Genomic DNA, 20,589 nt, shown 5'->3' with positions numbered 1-20,589 from the left:
TTGTTCCGGTGAGATCAAGGCTCTTGTAAACTTTCAAAAAAAGTTATCGTTCGTTATTGAAGATGGGGAAACAAAGTCGAGTCACTTCGTGCCACTCGCCAACAAGATTGCCTCGAAGTTCTGCACAAGCTCGTAAATTTTTGGGCCAAACAATTTTGCTTCGCATCTGACCATTTGGTTCGGCCTAGGGCTTCGGTCCTAGTTGATACAATACAACCCCATCTAGTTTGCCCAAAATTTTACAAGCTTGCTCAGTGCTTCGAGGTGATCATGTCGGCGGGTGCCACGAAGAAATTCGAATTGTTCCGGCTGGGATCGGGGCTCTTGTAAACTTTCAGAAAACGTTATCGTTCATTAGTAAAGATGGGGGGGCAAATAAACTCAAATCACTTTGTGCCACTCGCCGACATGATTGCCTCGAAGTTTTGCACAAGCTCGTAAATTTTCGGGCCAAAGAATTTCGCTTCGCATTTGACTATTTCGTTCGGCCTAAGGCTTTGGTCCTACTTGTGAAAGTACAACCTCGTCCAATTTGCACGAAATTTTACGAGTGTGTTTAGTTCTTCGAGGCGATTATGTTGGCGGGTGGCACGAAGAAATTCGAGTCGTTCCGGCGGGATCGGGGCTCTTGTAAACTTTAAGAAAAAGTTATCGTTCGTTAGTGAAGATGGGGGGGCAAACAAACTCGAATCACTTCGTGCCACTCGCCTCCATGATTGCCTCGATATTCTGCACAAGCTCCTAAATTTTCAAGCTAAACAATTTTGCTTCGCATCTGACCATTTGGTTCGGCCTAGGGCTTCGGTCCTACATGTGAAAGTACAACCTCGTCCGACTTGTCCGAAATTTTACGAGTGTGTTCAATTCTTCAAGGCGATCATGTCGGCGGGTGGCACGAAGAAATTTGAGTCGTTCCAGCAGGATCGGGGCTCCTGTAAACTTTCAGAAAAAGTTATCGTTCGTTAGTGAGGATATGGGGGCAAACGAACTCGAATCACTTCGTGGTACCCGGTGACATGATTGCCTCGAAGTTCTGCACAAGCTCTTAAATTTTCGGGCCAAACAATTTCACTTCCTGTCTGACCATTTTGTTCAGCCTAGGGCTTCGGTGCTAATTGTTAAAGTACAACCTCGTCCGATTTGCCCGAAATTTTACAAGCGTTTTCAGTGCTTCGAGGCGATCATGTTGGCGGGTGGCACGAAGAAATTCAAGTAGTTTTGGCCTGGATCGGGGCTCTTGTAAGCTTTTAGAAAAAGTTATCGATCGTTAGTGAATATGGGGGTGCAAACGAACTCGAATCACTTTGTGGCACCCGCCGACATGATTGCCTCGAAGTTCTGCTCAAGCTCGTAAATTTTTGGGCCAAACAATTTCGCTTTGCATCTGACCATTTTGTTCGGCTTAGGGCATCGGTCCTAGTTGTGAAAGTATAACCTCGTCCGATTTGCTCGAAATTTTACGAGCGTTTTCAATGCTTCAAGGCGATCATGTCGGCGGGTGGCACGAAGAAATTCAAGTCATTTTGGCCCGGATCGGGGCTCTTGTAAGCTTTTAGAAAAAGTTATCGTTCGTTAGTGAATATAGGGGTGCAAACGAACTCGAATCACTTTGTGGCACCCGCCGACATGATTGCCTCGAAGTTCTGCTCAAGCTCGTAAATTTTTGGGCCAAACAATTTCGCTTCGCATCTGACCATTTTGTTCGGCTTAAGGCATTGGTCCTAGTTGTGAAAGTATAACCTCGTCCGATTTGCCCGAAATTTTATAAGCGTTTTTAGTGCTTCGAGGTGATCATGTTAGCGGGTGGCATGCAGAAATTCGAGTCGTTCCGGCTGGGATTGTGGCTCTTTCAAACTTTCAAAAAAAGTTATCATTCTTTAGTGATTAGGGGGGGCAAACGAACTCGAATGACTACGTGGCACCCTTCGACATGATTGCATCGAAGTTCTGCACAAGCTCGTAAATTTTCGGGCAAAACAATTTTGCTTCCTATCTGACCATTTTGTTCGGCCTAAAGCTTCGGTCCTAGTTGTGAAAGTACAACCTTGTCCAATTTGCCCGAAATTTTACAAGTGTTTTCAGTGCTTCGAGGCGATCATGTCGGCAGGTGGCATGAAGAAATTCGAGTCGTTCCAGCCGAGATCGGGGCTCTTTCAAACTTTCAAAAAAAGTTATCGCTCTTTAGTAATTAGGGGGGGCAAACGAGCTCGAATGACTACGTGGCACCCTCCGACATGATTGCATCGAAGTTCTGCACAAGCTCGTACCTTTTCGGGCAAAATAATTTCGCTTCCCATCTGACCATTTTGTTCGGCCTAGGGCTTCGGTCCTAATTGTGAAAGTACAACCTCGTCCGATTTGCCCGAAATTTTACAAGCATTTTTAGTGCTTCGAGGCGATAATGTTGGCGGGTGGCACGAAGAAATTTTAGTCATTTCAGCCGGGATAGGGGCTCTTGTAAATTTTTAGAAAAAGTTATCGTTCGTTAGTGAATATGGGGTTGCAAACGAACTCGAATCACTTTGTGGCACCTGCCGACATGATTGCTTCGAAGTTCTGCTCAAGCGCGTAAATTTTCGGGCTAAACAATTTCGCTTCGCATTTGACCATTTTGTTCGGCCTAGGGCTTCGGTCCTAGTTGTGAAAGTATAACCTCGTCCGATTTGCCCGAAATTTTACGAGCGTGTTCAGTTCTTTAAGGTGATCATGTCGTCAGGTGCCACGAAGAAATTCTAGACATTCCGGCGGGATCGGGGCTCTTGTAAACTTTCAGAAAAAAGTTATTGTTCGTTAATGAAAATGGTGGGGCAAACGAATTCGAATCACTTCGTGGCACCCACCGACATGATTGCCTCGAAGTTCTACACAAGCTCGTAAATTTTCGGGTCAAACAATTTCGGTTTGCACGTGACCATTTTGTTCGGCTTAGGGTTTCGGTCCTAGTTGTGAAAGTACAACCTCATCCAATATGCCCGAAATTTTACGAGCGTGTTCAGTGCTTTGAGGCGATCATGTCGGCGGGTGGCATGAAGAAATTCGAGTCGTTCCGGCCGGTATTGAGGCTCTTGTAAACTTTCAGAAAAAGTTATCGTTCGTTATTGAATATGGGGTGGCAAACGAACTCGAATCACTTCGTGTCATCCGCCGACATGATTGCCTCGAAGTTCTGCACAATATCGTAAATTTTCGGGTCAAACATTTTCGCTTCACATCTGATCATTTTGTTTGGCCTAGGGCTTCGGTTCTAGTTGTGAAAGTACAACTTTATCCAATTTGCCCGAAATTTTATGCGCATGTTTAGTGTTTCGAGGCGATCATATCGGTGGGTAGCATGAAGAAATTCGAGTCGTTCCAGCCGGGATCGATGCTCTTGTAAACTTTTAGAAAAAATTATCGTTCGCTAGTGAAGATGGGGGGGCAAACGAACTCGAATCAATTTGTGGCGCCCGCCGACATTATTGCTTCGATATTTTGCACAAGCTCGTAAATTTTCGGGCCAAATAATTTCGTTTCGCATTTGACCATTTTGTTAGGCTCATGGGATTCGGTCCCAGTTGTTAAAGTTCAACATCATTGGATTTGGCCGAGATTTTACAAGTGTATTTAGTTCTTCGAGGCAATCATATCGACAGGTGGAACGAAGAAGTTCGAGTCGTTTCGGCGGGATCGAATAAGACAAGACAATTATAAAAGACTTATTTATTTATTTATAGATATCAAAGAATGTTACAGCGGTACAGCCTCGAAACAGCTTAACCGGTGACCCAGGGGCCAGCACTCTAACCGACTTTCAAAAACTATACACTATTGCTGAAATCGCCCCAATCTTTCTCAATTTGTAATATCCTCCCCTTCCTCCTTCGGAATTACCAAATTCGCCCCAACTCTATATGCTAGTATATAATTTCGTCGTCATTTTCTCTCGGCCTCCATTGAAGCCGTCGTTCGCGCTTTCTCTTTCTTTCGCAAATTATTCGAATTCCACAGAGCGATAGAGACAGATGGAGAGGATAGTGGGAGGGGAGTACAAATTAGGTCGTAAAATTGGGAGCGGATCGTTCGGTGAAATTTATCTGGGTATGTGAATTTTTTTTGTTTGGTAGCTCTATTTTTATTTTTATTTTTCAAAAAAACAAAAAGCTTTTTGAGCTCCATTGTTGACTTTCTGACCCTAACTTTTATTGATTTGTTTAAGCGACCCATGTGGACACCTCTGAAATCGTCGCAGTGAAGATTGTAAGTCTTATTTGATTTCTCGTTTCTTTTCCATTTATTGAAGTTGCGTTCTACTTTGGTTTCGAATATGTTTCCCTTGCGCTGTTTCTGCTAATATTTAGAGCAAAGTATTGTTTTTGATGACAAATTAATCTACTTCTTGGCATTGGTTGTACAAAATTGCATGCGGTTAAGAAATTGGAGTTGGATAAAAAGGTGTTGATTGGGAAAAGAAATGTTCTGGTTGGCTTTGTTAGGTTGCTTATCTTGGAAGACCTTTGGATATGGTCCAATATTACTTTGTTGGTTATTTATTTTATTTTTTTGGGTTGTAGGAGAACCGCAAGACGAAGCATCCTCAATTGCTTTTTGAGGCCAAGGTGTATAATAATCTTCAAGGAGGAAGTAAGTAGAAAAGAAGCAGAAGGTTTATGTTGAAACTATCATAAGCTGTTTTGCTGGGTCATGTTGTTGTAGTTATTAACTCCTCAAGTTTGTGGGCCTCAGGTGGTATTGCCAAGACTAAATGGTCTGGAGTTGATGGAGATGACAATGTCCTCATCCTTGACCTGCTAGGACCAAGTCTTGAAGATCTCTTTGTTTACTGTGGAAGGAAGTTTTCCCTAAAAACTGTTTTAATGTTGGCTGATCAGATGGTAATTGGATATTTACTTCAGATGGCCGGCTATGACTTGTTGCCTGTATTTTTCCATGTTTTTAGTTGTTTTTCGGGTTTGATAATCTCAATTTTGTGTCTACTCGGTATTTCATTCATTATGTTTGTTCTTAAGGTGGTATTTGTAATAAAAAAAACATTTCACCTTTTTTTTATTTATTTTTTTTTAATTTTTTTATGTTGTGATTAAATCAGGAACCATTTGTTTTTTGGGTAAATTTACTTCCCAATTAATCGCATCATTTCAAACTCCATAGGTTTCTAATTCCGACTTTTAATTCCTTCCGTCCAAAATCATCTAAAACTCAGGATTTTGCGAGCCACCCTCCTTATTTTTGTTTTGCTTTTTTAGACTTCAATTTTTTTTAAACTGATGTTGCATTACTGGATTAATGCCATGTCAGCAGTTTTAGATGATTTTGGACGGAAGGGGTGAAATGAAAATTTTGAAAAACTTAAGGACTTAAAAGTTGGATTTAGAAACCTAGGAAGCAAATTGAAATGAAGTGATTTCTCAAGGAGTAAATTTAGATTTACCTAGGTGTTTTTTGGACCAAAGTTGTAATTATGCCTCAAACGTTTGTCTTAAAATATGTTGAGAAGTGAGGTCTCTTATTAAATTTTGGCATTGTTAAAATCTTAATTAAATGATTAAATTCATACTGTCTTACCATCTTAAGCTTTTAGGATAAATTGTGATTTAACATGGTATTAGAGTAAAAAAAGTGCTACACATCCCAAATTTTTGTTCAAAAAGTTGGTTCCTAAATGATGTGTCACCATCTTATGAGATTTATTATTTTGGGAAGTGTGTCACCGACTCATGGGATAGTGACACTTCATTTGGGAACCAACTTTTGGAACAAAAATTTGGGATGTTTAGCATTTCTCTTAGAGTAAAGGTCCTAAGTTCGAATATTGTCTTCGTCATTTACCCCTTATTTCAATTAAAATAGTTTGTGTTGTCTGGTCCCAGTATTACTTGGTTTCGTATGTGAGGGAGAGTGTTAAAATATTAACTATTAAGTGGTGATTTAACAAGCATGTTGCATTGCACAGTTGCTTGTTTTCCCATTCACAAAATTTTGTTAAATGAGAAAGTATGTAATAAATTTTATTTTGTTTCATTCCTTAAATTGCAGATTGCAAAAATAGAGTATGTGCACTCTCAAGGTTTTTTGCATAGAGACATCAAACCAGATAACTTCCTCATGGGTCTTGGCAGGAAAGCAATTCTGGTAACTATCATTGCCGTGCATTCTTCTTCATCTCTAACTGTAAAGTTATTCTGTCCTCTTATTTTCCTTTATTTTTTTACCAGTGCTCAAATTTTTTATATTCATTAGGTGTATATTATTGATTTTGGACTTGCTAAAAGGTATCAGGACCCCGCAACAAATAGGCATATTCCCTACAGGTAAATACTTTGCTTGAAATCTAGCTTCTTTTCCGGTTCTAGTTTCTTTTCTATCTGTCCTAGATGGTGCATGTGTTGCCCCATATTTTAGTTTAATGTGTTGTTAATATAATTTTCTATTTAAAAGCTCTATTTTAGAGTTTGAAAGAATTCTATAAAGTAATTTCTGCTTACAAATTTCTTTTTCATTTGATGAGATTTTATTTTCTCCATCTTGTGCAGATGCCATAGCAACTATTTTCAATTCTACAAACGAGACTCCTATAAATTTTATTATGCTATGCAACCCAATAAAAATGTTCAAACTGTTACCCCAAAAAATAGAATCTCATCAACCGTAAACCATGGGCATCTTAAAATCTTCCTTCCCCATCTGTAATTATTTAAGTGGTTATGTTCTGTACGAGTTTTCAATGAGATTGAGATTAGTTTATGCTTGTTGTGTTAAAACTTTCTGTTGATATACTGGTTGGTCCAAGATCTCTCATTGAATTGCTCCTTTTCATTTTTCATAATTTTTTTTTTTTTTAAGTAATGAAACTATTTGATAATTGAATTTAGTCTCTTTCTAGTGATTCCTTTATCTTTAGTATGTTGCAATTTTGGCTAAATATTTTTTTATTCCTCCCTCCCTTTTCTTGATAAACTCATGCAGAGAGAACAAGAACTTAACAGGGACTGCCCGCTATGCAAGTTGCAATACTCATCAGGGAATTGGTAAGTAGAGAGATGTAGTCTTCTCCATTCATGGGATAGATCGCTGCATTTTCCTCATTTTTTGGTTTCATTTTTTTTAGAACAAAGCCGTCGGGATGATTTGGAGTCACTTGGCTATGTTCTCCTGTACTTTCTAAGAGGAAGGTATGTCATGCCTTGGCTTGTCATTTTTGAGCAACCCTGAAGGTTTGGATGTTTGACTGATGATACGAACATAAGCATACAATTTATTTCTGTATGTAGTCTTCCTTGGCAGGGTCTAAAGGCTGCCACAAAAAAGCAAAAATATGACAGGATATGTGAAAAGAAGTTATCGACTCCTATTGAGGTATGTGTCCATAGTGGCAAATGTTTAAATTACATCTATGATTTGAGTTGACGAAATCGTTTATATAAATTCTAGATGGCTGCCTCTTTGACACCCCCTTTCTCCCGGTTGCCTAGACAAAAAAAAAAAAAGTGACCCCTTTCTCATATACTTTCATTGTTAGGAGGCAATGAATATTATAAGTAACCTGAGTTAAGCAGAGTGACAAACAAGATCCCTTAGCCAGAAAGATTGTGCCTGTGTTGCAAACTTTTCCAAAGCTCTTTTCACTTTTTAAACACAGAAAATTATTTTTAAGACAATAGTTACTAAATGAGTTTTTAGATATGGCCCCGCCACTAACATACTTTTCAAAACAAACCACAATATAGTTTTCAAAAAACAAAACACAACGCTTTTTAAAAACTTCCCACACCATATATTGATCCGTAGAGAGGGGTGGTGGGGCACCTACCTTGCCCATCTAGTGAAGGAGTGGGCGGCTGCCACCTGTGGCGCCTCCTACAGTTTTTTTTTTTTTTTTTTTTTTTTTTTGTGTTGAAAACTCCTCATTTTTACTTTTCAGAAATACTTATAAATTTATCAAACGAATTTTTATATGTGGACCCCACATACAACACTTCTCAATTTTCACTTTTTCAAAATCCGTGTTCAAACCCAAAATGGAAAACTTTACCAAACATGCCTAATATTGTTTTTGAAAGGATGCTTTACATTTTATTGGGTATCATTATTGTAATTTTTTGTTATTTTGGATTATGAATTAACTAGAACTCTTAATTGCGGTTGCTAATGTGCTGTATCCCAAATGGCACTTCCACTTTAAGTAAGGGGTGTAGGGTGAGAGGTTGTGGGTTCTAATGCTGCAGTGCATGAGTTAAACTACCAAAAAAAATTGTTAATTGTGATTGGACCCAAGAGTAAAAGATGCTATACATAGAACCTATCTGAGGATCAGTTTTAAAAGGTTTTTGGATATCTGTTATATTGGCTAAATGAAATTCTAATGTACTTCACTTCTTAGGTATTTTTCCCCATTATCTTAAAGTCTGCTAACTCTCATTTGTTTTGAAAAGGTCCTGTGCAAGTCACATCCTGTGGAGTTTGCATCATACTTCCGTTATTGCCACTCTTTGACATTTGATCAAACTCCTGATTATGGATTCTTGAAGCGTCTGTTTCGTGACTTGTTTACTCGTGAAGGTATTTTTTGTTTTAATTCAGTATACCTTTAAATTTTACACCATTGCTTCTTAGAACTGCAACTCAAGTAATCACAGAATCTGGTATTCAGCACAAATGACTAATCACTTTCCTTTAAGCCACTTATGCTACAGAAGTTAAACATTCTCATTGAATGTTAGTGTTTGTGTAACTCGTGATGAATAATTGGATTGGCATGTGCCTGGAAACACCACCAAATTAGCCAAGCATTTTATTCTGAGTAAGACATGGTTTATTTAGCCAATTGGACTTCAGGGGATAAGATAATGAACTTAAGAAAGGCTTCGAGCAGCAAATCTTGTATTGTCAAATTTAATTGAATTTCTCAGGTAATGTAATTAGGTTGTAGCCGTTGTTGGTGCATGATTTAGTTTCAATTTTTCTATGTTTTGTAACTTTAGCCAGGGAGGATGAGCCAAGGGGTTGGCTCAGTGGTTGGAGAGCCTCAGACTTTGAGTATGCTCCTCAAGGTCTTAGGTTCGAAACCCACTGAGTGCAAACTGCTTCTTGGAGCCATTAGACTGGGGGTTCGCCCCTTGAATTAACCGAGGTACACTTGCGGGAAACTCCTTGCCGAGGCCTGTGCATCCCCGGGATTCGGATACCCGGTGCCAAATCAAAAAAAGGATCGGCCTCCTAGAATCAACACTTACATGCATAAGGGGTTGGACCTACAGATTTTTCAAGTGACTTTTGTGTTGATTTTCTTTTCCCATTCACTGTGTAACACATGGTCTCATATTGGGAAGAGGAGTTTCCCACATAGAGTTGGTGGTTTATAGAAATATTCATGGGTGTTAAGTCCCACATTACTTACTAGGTTCAATTGGGCTTTATAAGTGATTATAGGGAAGCTCCAAATTGATTAGTCATTTTGGGGTCATAGCGCAGATGTGGCTAGTCTATTTTTCCTTTGTTGTTACAAATGGTAACAGAGCTACATAGTAATACCATGTGGTATTGTCATCACCGCATGGGCCTGATAAGGATGTCAAAGGTTTAAGGGGAGGAGTTTATAATACCCATGTCCCATATTAGGAAGATGTGTTGCCCACATAGAATGAGTAATTTATAGAAAGACACTCATGGGTGTTAAGTCTCACATTGCCTACTTACTAGGTGCGCTTGAGCTTTATAAGTGAATTTAGAGAAGCTACAAGTTGACTAGTCATTTTGAGGTAATAGTGCAAATGTGGCTAGCACTTTTTCCTTGAGTCGTTACACATCGGATGGGCAAGCCATGATTAGAAGAGTTAAAGAGAAGTACTTAAGGTTGCAAAAGAGCATTTTGAGCCTTGTTGATTATGCCAAAGACCACTAGCCGTGGCATCCTTTTCATCGGGTATTCCTTCTTTGTCTTTCAACTTCCTGAAAACAATCCAACCATAAATCAATTTTACCATGTTATGTGACATATGATGTTTGGTAATAATCTTTCTAATCAATCGGCGCGTGAGGCACATTGACGACGCATGTGATAGTTCTATAACAGTGATCAGGAATTTTCGTATTGGTCCTCATCAAGGTTGAAAGGTGAAATGGGTTATCTGGGTTACTTTTACGTGGAAACCAAATCGTTTGAGATTCGTTCTAATGTTCAAGGAGGCGTGCAATTGGCAGAGAAGAGTAAAGGAAAATCTTGATCAGTGATCATGGCCTGGCCGACCATTTTCTAGTTAGAAAGTGCATGGGATTATTTGAAATAGTGAGACAGTACGCGAAAATTGGAGGATGTTTCGGTTTGGTTGCTTCGTGTATGTGATGCAAAGAAGAAATAATTCACATGATAATTTTTTGGAGTTTGAATATGGAGGTAAAGGGCGGAGGAGCTTTGTGATAATACAAGAGGGTACTGAGGGGAAGGGATGGGAAGCATTCTATGTACAATTAAGAAGGCTGAAGCTGTATTACAAGAAGCAACGAGAAGTTGAGTCACCTGTTGGGGTACTGGCAGGGGAAAAGGCGAAGTCATTGATGGGGGTCCAAGCTAGGAGATCGTATGCAGAGGTGGTGGTAGGGGTTAGAAAGGGAGAAAAACAACAGTCACTGGAAAAGGCCACGGCTGACGATCCCTACAACGGAACCCATGCAGCTTGTGATGGGGCTTCAAAGCTCGTTCTGGAAGGTGCGAAATCCACGGAGCCCGTGATCGTTTTCGGGGATCACGTTTTGCAACAGATTGAGATTCTGGTGCCTAACAATAAGGAAGGATATACGCATGGATTAAAGGAGATTTTGCTTTCCTTACAAAAGGAAATAGCCAGCTGTTTGCATCAGCTGGAGATGGGCTGGGGGGATAAGGTGAAGGGCATTCAGAAAGGGATGAAGGATTAGGCTCAAAGGTTGGATAAGGAGGATGGGCTAGGCCCTTTTCAGTCTAAAACAACGTTGGACCCAGTTGGCAAGCCCACATGGACGCAACCCAATAACAGGTATAGCAAAATTTATGTCCGTAGTCGCTTACCCAAGTGACAGCTACGTTGGCGCCTGAAATCCATGGGTCGAATGGAACAATCGGCGACCGAGGAGCCGCCGAAGAGTAGCCGGAGTTGATAATAAGTGTACTTGACACAAAACATGCTGACAAGAGCATCGGCCACTCGAGGAGACCTAGTGTTGGAACTCTAATGGTAGTAGAGGCGGAGGTAGGAATATTGGAGGCAGCGATTGAATCTGGGTAGGCCGAAATCGAACCAGAGATGGCCGAAAAGGGTGTATCCCTTCAAACAGAACCCGTCGAAGCTGACGTAGAGGGTATGGGTCAGCCCCTAGGTCAGGAACCGCTAGCAATACTCCACACAAACCTTGTCGGCGACTCATAGTTGATTGCCGGAGACTCGTAATGGCCCGATAAGGGTAGTGGAGCACCGGCGGTAGTAGAAGGAAGAGGGCAGGTTCATGGGCTAGATAGTGGCTAGATAGTGAGGCTCAAATGATGACTACAGGAAGTGTGGATGGAGGATGGGAAATAGTAATCACTAGAGAGGAAGGAAATTTGGGTGAGGGTGAGGGTGAGCAGGACAAAGCAGTGGTGATGTTTATGGGAGTTGCAAGGGAAGGGCATGCGATGTTGGATATTGAACCTTTGGCAATTGTGGGGGAACAGGAAAAGAATTCACCAAAGCCTACAGAGTGGGTGATTGAGAGAGTGAAAGACCTTTGCTATGCTTTGGGACTATCCTGTGATGGTCATGAGGAAGAAATGATGGCTCTTTTCTCTGATATTGAAGCTAAAAGAGATGGGAGAAAGGCGGAGGCAGTTATTGATGTAAGTTAAAAGTCTGGCAATAGAGGAAGCCGCAGGTTAAAGCGGTTCTTGCTTTCTTCAAATTGGGAGGAAATGTTTCCTGATGTATCGCAGAGAAGGCTGCCTTGAGCATTATCTGATCACTTTCCATTACTGCTGGATTGTGGAGTGGTGAGAAGGGGTAGCAAGCCATTTAGATTTGAAAATATGTGGTTGCATGCAGAGGGATTTGAAGAGCAGGTCAAGACGTGGTGGGGCTCCTATATGTATGAGGGCAACCCAAGCTATGTATTGGCTCAAAAATTGAACGCTTTAAAAGCAGATTTGAAAAAATGGAACGAGGAGGTGTTTGGGGATGTTAGAGAGTAGAAGGAGATGGAGGGGGGGTATTGGTGAGCTGGATCAAATTGTAGAGACGAGATCTTTAACGGAGGAGGAATTTCTGCATCGAGAAGAATACTCTCGACAATTGGAGAGATGCTTATACCTTGAAGAAGTGAGTTGGAGGCAGAAATCAAGGGTGTTGTGGTTGAAAGAGGGTGACAATAATACAAAGTTTTTCCATCGGATGGCAAATTCACACCGGCACAATAATACAATTACATCTTCAGTGGTGAATGGGAACATGACTGATGAGCCAAAAGTTCTAAAAGATCATGTTATGAATTTTTATAAGCAACTATATAGTGAAGAGTATCAATGGCGACCAAAGATGAATGAGCAGTCCTTCAATTCTATTGATGTAGAGGAGAAATAGTGGATGGAAAGAGAGTTTGAGGAAGGTGGAGTATGGGAAGTGGTGAGGAATCTAAAAGGCGACAAGGCACCAGGACCTGATGGTTTTTCTATGGGGTTCTTCCAAAAGTGTTGGGTGGTGTTGAAGGATGATATCTTGGCGGTATTTAAGGAGTTTCATGCCTATGGAAAATTTGAGAAGAGTCTGAATGCTACATTTATATCGCTTATTCCGAAGAAAGCAAGCGCATTGGAGATTAAGGATTTTCGCCCTATCAGCTTAGTAGGTGGGGTGTACAAAATTATTTCTTAGGTGCTAGCTAATCGCTTGAAAACAGTGTTGGGGAAACTAGTCTCATATTCCCAAAATGCCTTTATCAAGGGACGACATATACTCGATTTTATCTTAATGGCCAATGAAAGTCTTGATAGTAGAATTCGTTCCGGGGAATCGGGTATAATCTGCAAACTGGATTTGGAGAAGGCCTATGATCGGGTAAATTAGGAGTTTCTTATCTATATGCTTGAGCGGTGTGGTTTTGGTGAAAGATGGCAAGGTTGGATAAAACACCGTATTTCCACTGTTCGATTCTCCATTCTTCTAAATGGCTCACCAGTGTGGTTTTTTAGTAGCTCTCAAGGAGTGAGACAGGGGGATCCTCTCTCCTTTTTATTTGTAGTGGTGATGCATTGAGTAGAATGATGACTGCGTTGATGGAGAGAGGGCTCATGTTTGGATTTTCTGTGGGCTTGTGAGACCAAGAGGAAATGGTGGTATCACACTTGTTGTTTGCAGATGATACGGTAATATTCTGTGAACCTAATGTAGAACAAGTCTGAAATTTGAGATGTCTGCTGCTCTATTTTGAAGCGGTCTTAGGTTTGAAGATCAACTTGTCTAAATCTGATAATTATTCCAGTGGGAGAGAGATGATGTGGAAGGGCTGGCTAGAATACTTGGGTGCGGGCTGACTTCGTTTCCAATTACGTACTTGGGGCTTCCTTTGGGTGCACATTACAAGGCATCCCATATTTGGTCTACCAATATGCAAAAATGGAGAATAAATTGGTGAGTTGGAAGATGATGTACTTATCAAAGGGAAGTAGGTTAACACTGATCAAGAGCACCCTCTCAAACTTACCAACATACTCCCTATCTCTATTCCCTATTCTAGTGGGAGTGGCAAATCATCTCGAAAAACTATTGAGAGACTTCCCGTGGGGTGGAATTGGGGATGAATTTAAGTATCATTTGGTGAACTGGTCATAGGTGCACATGCCAATGAAGTTTGGAGGTTGGGGGTGCAAAACTTGATTCAATTTATCATGCATTGATGGGTAAATGGCTGTGGAGGTATGCGACGGAACGGGAGGCGTTATGGAGGAAGTTAGTGAAAATTAAGTATGATAGTCATATGGGTGATTGGTTCTCCAAGGAGGTAGGGAGAACGTATGGAGTGGTAGTGTGGAAATGTTTTTGAAGGGGATGGGAGGACTTTGCGCAACATGTGCGATATGATATAGGAGATGGTAGAAAATACTTTTTGGGCATGATGTGTGGTGTGGGGAAGGCCCTTTGAAACTTGTGTATCCAGCATTGTTCAATATTGCATGTAATAAGGATGCGTGGGTGAAGGAGTACATGGAGACACCGAATGATACTCTTCATTGGAATGTCCGGTTTATTCGACCCGTACATGATTGGGAATTGAAGGGGGTATCACGCTTCTTTGCATTGTTGTACTCCCAAAAAATCAAATTTGGAGGTGAAGATAAAATTTGTTGGGTTCAATCCAAAAGAAATACTTTTGAAGTGAAATCCTATTAACAGTCTCTCTCTACATCGGCACAAGTGTTTGGTTCGTGGAAGAGTATTTGGAAGGTGAAGACTCCCTCAAGAGTGGCTTTTTTTGTGTGGACGGTGACGGTAGGAAAAATCCTCACTTTGGATAATTTACGTAAGATGAATGTTATGGTGATGGAGTGGTGTTATATGTTTAAACATTGTGGAGAGTCCATTGACCATCTACTCCTGGATTGTGAGGTTGCAACTGAATTATGGAATGTGTTCTTTCAACTTTTTGGAGTGAATTGGGTTATGCCGCGAAAGGTGAGTGATAACTTGGGGAGTTGGAGGAGACAATTGGGTAATAGGCGTACATTGCACATATGGAGGCTCATCCCATTATGTGTGATGTGGTGTCTATGGTGAGAACGAAATGCACGCAGTTTTGAGGACAATGAGTGCGGCATGATTGAGTTGAGGAAGTTGGCGTTACATACTTTGTTTTCTTGGAGAGTGACTTGGTCACACTTGCATGAGTCTAATTTTTCTGATTTCTTAGAGTTTTGTAAATCTTTTTCTAATCAGTAGGGCTTTCTATACATCCTGTATACATGGGTTGCCCCCTTCAGCGTGTTTGATAATATACTTATTACTTATAAAAAATAAAAAAAAAGTTATGGTATGGATGATAAGTTAAGTTGCTTAGCATTGGCCTTGCCATTACAAAATTTCTGGGTTTTCCTGGGTCTTGTTATTGATGTCTTTGTTTCTGTATTTCTAATTGAAGTGACAAAGTTCAAACTTTGAAAGGTGTAAACATTTTTAAGAATTTTGCAGGTGGACCATGTTTACTTGTCATCTTGGGATGTACAGAATTGGAAGTCTATAATTTGGCAATGCTGAGCTTTTGTTTTTTTCTTTCTTTCTTTCCGTGAAAATCTTTGTTTTGTCATTTTCTTTTGAGGTGTCATTTAAATTTTGTTGGAAAGTCATTTCTCTGTTGATATATTTTAATTTGGCAGTCTTGTTTCGCTTGTGATTTACAATTTTTCGATATTTGGCAGGATGTGAGTTTGATTATGTATTTGATTGGACCATTTCCAAATACCAGCAAACACAACAAACAAAGATGCTGTCTCAATCATCTGTGAGTATTCATCATCTTGTTTTTTTATCATTGATTTCTAGTAAATTGTTTCTGGAAAATTGAATGCATCGAATATTGGGGTTTCCCTTTTTTCCATTTTTCCTTTTTATGCATTTGAAATACTGATTTAATTATAGGTGCATGAACTCCCTTAAAATTACTTCAAATTAAAGATGGCCTTTCTAACTGCTGTTAATATTTCAAGTTTTTGTCAATTTCTACTATAGTTTAACTCTCTCTCTAGGAGATACGACCCTCTCTCTCTTCACCGGCGCGTGTTAGTACCTGTCAATTAATCTTGGTCTTGTATGGGGTTGTCTAGGTGGTGGCATACTGAATCCAAATTGATAGAGCTAGTGGTGGAGAGTAGGCCTTCGGTTTGTAGGATTGGTGTGAGGAGAAGAGCCAGTGTCCAATCTTTATGTTTGGGCAAAGATAACTATTCTTGGTTGGTTGCCACCATGGAGGAGTTGGTTCTTGAGGAGGGGACAAAGGTGCTTTGGCGACGTTCCTGAGTTGGGTTCGCAGCTTTCATAGCCCAACGGTGTTCCAATAAGCATGGGCACAAAGTATGGGGGAGGTAGTTGGAGAGGGTTCCATATTGGTGTCGGAAGGGATAGATGGTGGGGGCTAAAAGTCCTTCACCTCGGAACTGCGAGCGGTGTTGCGCTTTTCCTAGTCGCATAACGGTGGTCAGTCAGGTGGGCTTCACGCCTGTAGACGTTTAGCATCAGGCTTGGACAACTCATTGGCCTTGAAACCACCGGTGGCGGGGGAAACACATTGTATGCGGAGATAAGTCTGTCGTAAGTGACTTGTATTTCACAAGTGTTATGGTGGGCCCCAGAATTTATTACGTATTTGTTCTCTTTTTCTCACCCAGCAGAATTCTTCATGGTGAAGTTTACTTCATGAAGAAGCATTTTTCTTTCCTTCACCATGAAGCATTTTGACTGACTGCCACTTAGTATATATGACTTATAGTCATTCGGCCATTCAAGAGTTGAGAGGGTTGCAACTCTTATGTGAGAAGCAGCAAGGCAGCACCTTCGTGTGGTGTAGAGAAATAGAGAGAAAAAGAGTGCAACAGACTCTTAGAGAATGAAGAGACTAAATTCTCTTTTGTAGTCAATTTTCTTGTGTAAAAGTGAGTTTGGGTGTATTAAGGCTTTTGGGTTTGAGTGGTTTATTTGTGCTACTTTTTGTACTCTACATTTTGTTAGTGAATTTCTCCTGGATCGTCTTCGCCAGTAGATGTAGGCTTGTTAAGCCGAACCACTTAAATCTTGGTGTTTTGTGTGACTGATTGTTATTTTTTATTCTGCAATTTTTTTTTTTTTGCTTCATTGGTAATCCTAGAATTATTTTATCTCAACGAACTGGTATCAGAGCTTGGGTATTTATTTTGCGGGATGACTACTACAAAATTTGAAGTAAAGAAATTTGATAGTCAGAATAGTTTCAGTCTTTGGCGTATCAGGATGCAGGAAGGTATGCCTCTTTGTGATCATCTAGATGTCTTCAATAGAATTATTTTGGATCTAAAAAATATTGATATTAAAGTAGATGATGAGGATCAAGCACTAATTTTTTTATGTTCACAACATCTGGTCCTTGATAATTTTATTAATTCAATGTTGTACGGTAGAGATACCATCTCTTTAGCTGATGTTAAATTTGCTTTGAATTCTATGGAGTTGAGAACAAGATTGAATGTGAAAAGTAGTGACAATCAGGTAAAGGGTTTATTTGTCAATGATCATTCAGAAAATTTCTCTAATTTTAGAGGTTAATCCGGAGGGAGAGATTTAGATAGAGGAGGCCAATCGCAGTCTAACTCAAAGAATAAAGTTAAAGTGTTACTATTGTTAAAAATATGGGCATTATAAATCTGAGTGTCTGAAGTTGAAAAATAAAGAGGAAGGTGATAAGCTAAATTCCTTTTCAGTGGCTGGTGTTGTCAAAGGAAATTATGAGAATGCAAAACTTGTCCTTGCAGTTACCATTTGTGATGGTCATTTTCACGACAAGTGGGTCCTTGATACTACATGTACTTCTCATATGTCCTCTACAAGGGATTGATTTATTAATTATGAGTTAGTTAATGGTGGTTTAATCTTGATGAGAAATGATGTCGCCTGCAAGATTATTGGTATTGGTGCAGTTAGAATAAGGATGCATGATGTGATCGTCAAGACTTCGATAAATGTTCGACATATATTAAATTTGAAGAAAAATCTTATTTCATTGGGCACTTTGGACTCCCTTGGATACAAATATCCCAGTGAAGGTGGAGTCATTCGGGTTAAGAAAGACTCATTGGTTGTGATGGAAGGTTACAAGGTTGATGGCCTCTGCTTTCTTAAGGGTAGTACTGTGATAGATTCAACTGATGTGCCTTCTTCAGATAATTTCAGACTATCAGCATTGTTAGCACAGCAGAGCAAGGAGAAAAAGCGTTTCATGTCGCATGTACCTTACTCTAGTGCATTTGGGAGCGTCATGTATGTTATGGTGTGCATTCGTCCAGATGTTTCACATGCAGTCAATGTTGTTAGTTCTGGCAAGGTTCACTGGCCGACAGTGAAATGGATATGTTGGCTTAGTATTTGATAGAGACAGTGGTATCGGTTCCAATGTCAATGGGTATGTTGATTCAGATTATGCTGGTGATCTGGTTATGACACAAGGCGATATTGCATTGAAGAAAATTCCCTTAAGAGGAAAATCCAGTGGATATGTTGACTAAGCCAGTCCTGGTTCTCAAGTTCAAAAATGGAGGTGTTTAAGGGCCATGAGGTATTTCTCCAGATTGCTCTTGCAAAGGGGCAAGAGAGGAAAATGTGATGTATAGTCTTAGCAGGGGCCATTGCAAAGGGCACAAGAAAGAAGGCTTTGAGAGGCTGTGGGAGAGAACTAAACTGAATTTTGAGGCTCCACAATGCGGTCCAATCAACCGGGGAGAGGGAGGGGAAGATCCACTTCATGGGCAAATTTAATCGTGAAAACACCTGAGGAGGAAGGGGTCCAATTGAACTTGTTAGGCGCAAGGGAGAGGGGGATATGAATCTCAAGGATCTTGGAGATGGTATGGGAGTCAAAAAGAGCATTGAGGGTAGGTAGGTCCCAGGATCTCCGAGTGGGGAAGATAACGTCAGCAACTGACAACCTAGGAAGAGAAATAAGGTTTTGGTTTGGAGAGGGCTTAAAACCAGCTATGAAGGGGATCCAAGGGGAACTCCACACATCTAGGTTTTGTACTAGTGGAGATCAACCAGCACGCTCCCTTTTCAACTAAATCCCTACATTTAATGATCCCTTTCCAAATCCAAGAGGCTGTGGCTGGAGGAGTAGATCTAAGAAGGTCGGTGTTGGTGAGGTATTTAGTACTAAGAGAAGAGACTCAAAGCAGGTTCTTTTTGGAGAGCAAAGACCAACCCAACTTAGCAAGCAAAGATGTATTCTGGGACTCGAGGGGTCTAATCCCCAAACCACCCCAAGCCTTAGGGGCACAAATTTTCTTCCAACTACGCAACATAAGATTATACTTTTTCTCAAAGGGAAAACCCCACCAATTTCCTTAAATAAGATTCGATATTATTGCAAGAAGGCTAGGGACTCTTGCCATAGAAGGGGTTGGGTTGGATGGGGAAAGGTGTGGGGGAGACTGCAATACAGGAGAGGGATTTTTGTGGAGACAGGGAAGTCGAAAATTTCTTCAATATTGATTATTTGGGATTCAAAGGAGTGGGGGGCAAAAGTGGAATTTTTGGTGACAACTGTAGTGGTTTGGGTTTGATCAGCTAAGGGAAGAAGCTGGGGCACGTGGATGGGAGTTTTAGTTGAAATGTTAAGTTGGAGTTAGCGTGAAGAGGCACTTGGGAATTTCTTTCACAAGTGGGTTGGGGGGAAGTAATTGCTTGGGAAAGGTGACGAGCATTTATGGTGAGGGAATTGGAGGAGGCGTAGACAGTGGTTTTTGGGGGGCTCAAAATTTGAGTGATGTTTTTTGATGTGGATTGGTGAGACTGACAGAGAGTGAGTTGGGTTAGGTTAAGTGAGTTGGGGTTTAGGGGTTGGCGAGTTTGCTGGGTTGACTCAAACGTATCCTGAGCACATTGATTTGCAGTCGAACTGGTGGATGGTTTTGAGGCGGATTGTTGGGTTAGTTTAAGGGGAGCCGAGGTAGGAGAAGGCTTAAAGCTATTATGGGTAATGATTTATTCACTTTGTTTGGGGTTGGAGAGTTTACCCGGAGTGCAGGGCCAAAGGGGATATTTGTGTTGGCTAGGGGTTCAAATGGACAAAAGGTACTGGAGTGACCAAGTCTTGATGAGAATCAACAAGCACCATTAAAATACCCATTGCATGTTCCTGTTGGGCCTATTACTAGAGCAAGATCCAAGAAGATCAAAGAAGCACTTAATGGGGTAATTCAAGAGATTTGGGCTGGTTCTAAAATGGAACATTCCAAGCTTGGCCCAAAGGAAGATAAATGCGTAAGAAATTTAATCCAAGCTATTGATGGGGTTGATATTGCTTAATTGGGCATAATTTCCTTAGCAATGGCGTGGATTAATGATTGATTATGACTGATTAACTTTCCAATTACATACCAATTAATTGACTGATTGACTTACCTATTTCAAGACCTTCCTTAGGCATAATTTCCTTGCCTATTTCAGTTTATTTTTGGCATGGAGGAGCTGCTAATTTCAAGCCAAATCAACCTTAATTTTAGGCTTCTATTATTTAGTCTTTTTTTTTTTTTTTTAATCTACTTTCCAATGTTGGAATCAATTTAATTTCCTTTCCATAGCAAGCAGGTAGTCTTATTTTCAGCCATGCTTTATAAATAGCATGCACTCATTGTAATGAAGACATCATGAATGAAAATTAGAAAAAAGTGAAGTTTGCTTCTTCTATTGGTTCTTCAAAGAACTTGTGAACTTATCAAGGATTCTTCCTTGTGGCGTTCAAACTTTATACCTTCGGTTCGTGATTCAATTATAATCGTTGGGTCGAGGGTTGTTACTTTATACCTTTGGTTCGCGTTTCATTTATAAACGTTGGGTCGGGGTTTTCTAACAAGAAATC

General features: G+C 40.4%; 1 protein-coding gene across 2 annotated transcripts in view; it reads left to right on the top strand.

The window, feature by feature from the left end:
* The first annotated feature begins 3,921 nt into the window (after positions 1-3,921).
* Positions 3,922-20,589, top strand: part of LOC132189898 (casein kinase 1-like protein 3) — a 28,401-nt gene continuing 11,733 nt past the window's right edge. For both annotated transcript variants that reach the window (XM_059604730.1, XM_059604731.1), the window contains exons 1-11: positions 3,922-4,077; positions 4,196-4,236; positions 4,551-4,620; positions 4,723-4,871; positions 6,034-6,129; positions 6,238-6,308; positions 6,964-7,025; positions 7,106-7,169; positions 7,269-7,353; positions 8,430-8,556; positions 15,410-15,492. In XM_059604730.1, coding sequence (XP_059460713.1) covers positions 4,002-4,077; positions 4,196-4,236; positions 4,551-4,620; positions 4,723-4,871; positions 6,034-6,129; positions 6,238-6,308; positions 6,964-7,025; positions 7,106-7,169; positions 7,269-7,353; positions 8,430-8,556; positions 15,410-15,492 — 924 coding nt within the window. In that variant the 5' untranslated portion in view covers positions 3,922-4,001. The remainder of the gene's footprint in view (positions 4,078-4,195; positions 4,237-4,550; positions 4,621-4,722; positions 4,872-6,033; positions 6,130-6,237; positions 6,309-6,963; positions 7,026-7,105; positions 7,170-7,268; positions 7,354-8,429; positions 8,557-15,409; positions 15,493-20,589) is intronic.

This window comes from Corylus avellana, chromosome ca8 (genome assembly GCF_901000735.1).
Source record: "Corylus avellana chromosome ca8, CavTom2PMs-1.0".
NCBI classification, from domain to species: domain Eukaryota; kingdom Viridiplantae; phylum Streptophyta; class Magnoliopsida; order Fagales; family Betulaceae; genus Corylus; species Corylus avellana.
The sequence above is the reverse complement of the archived record's forward strand: the minus strand, read 5'-3'. Positions and strand labels throughout refer to the sequence as shown.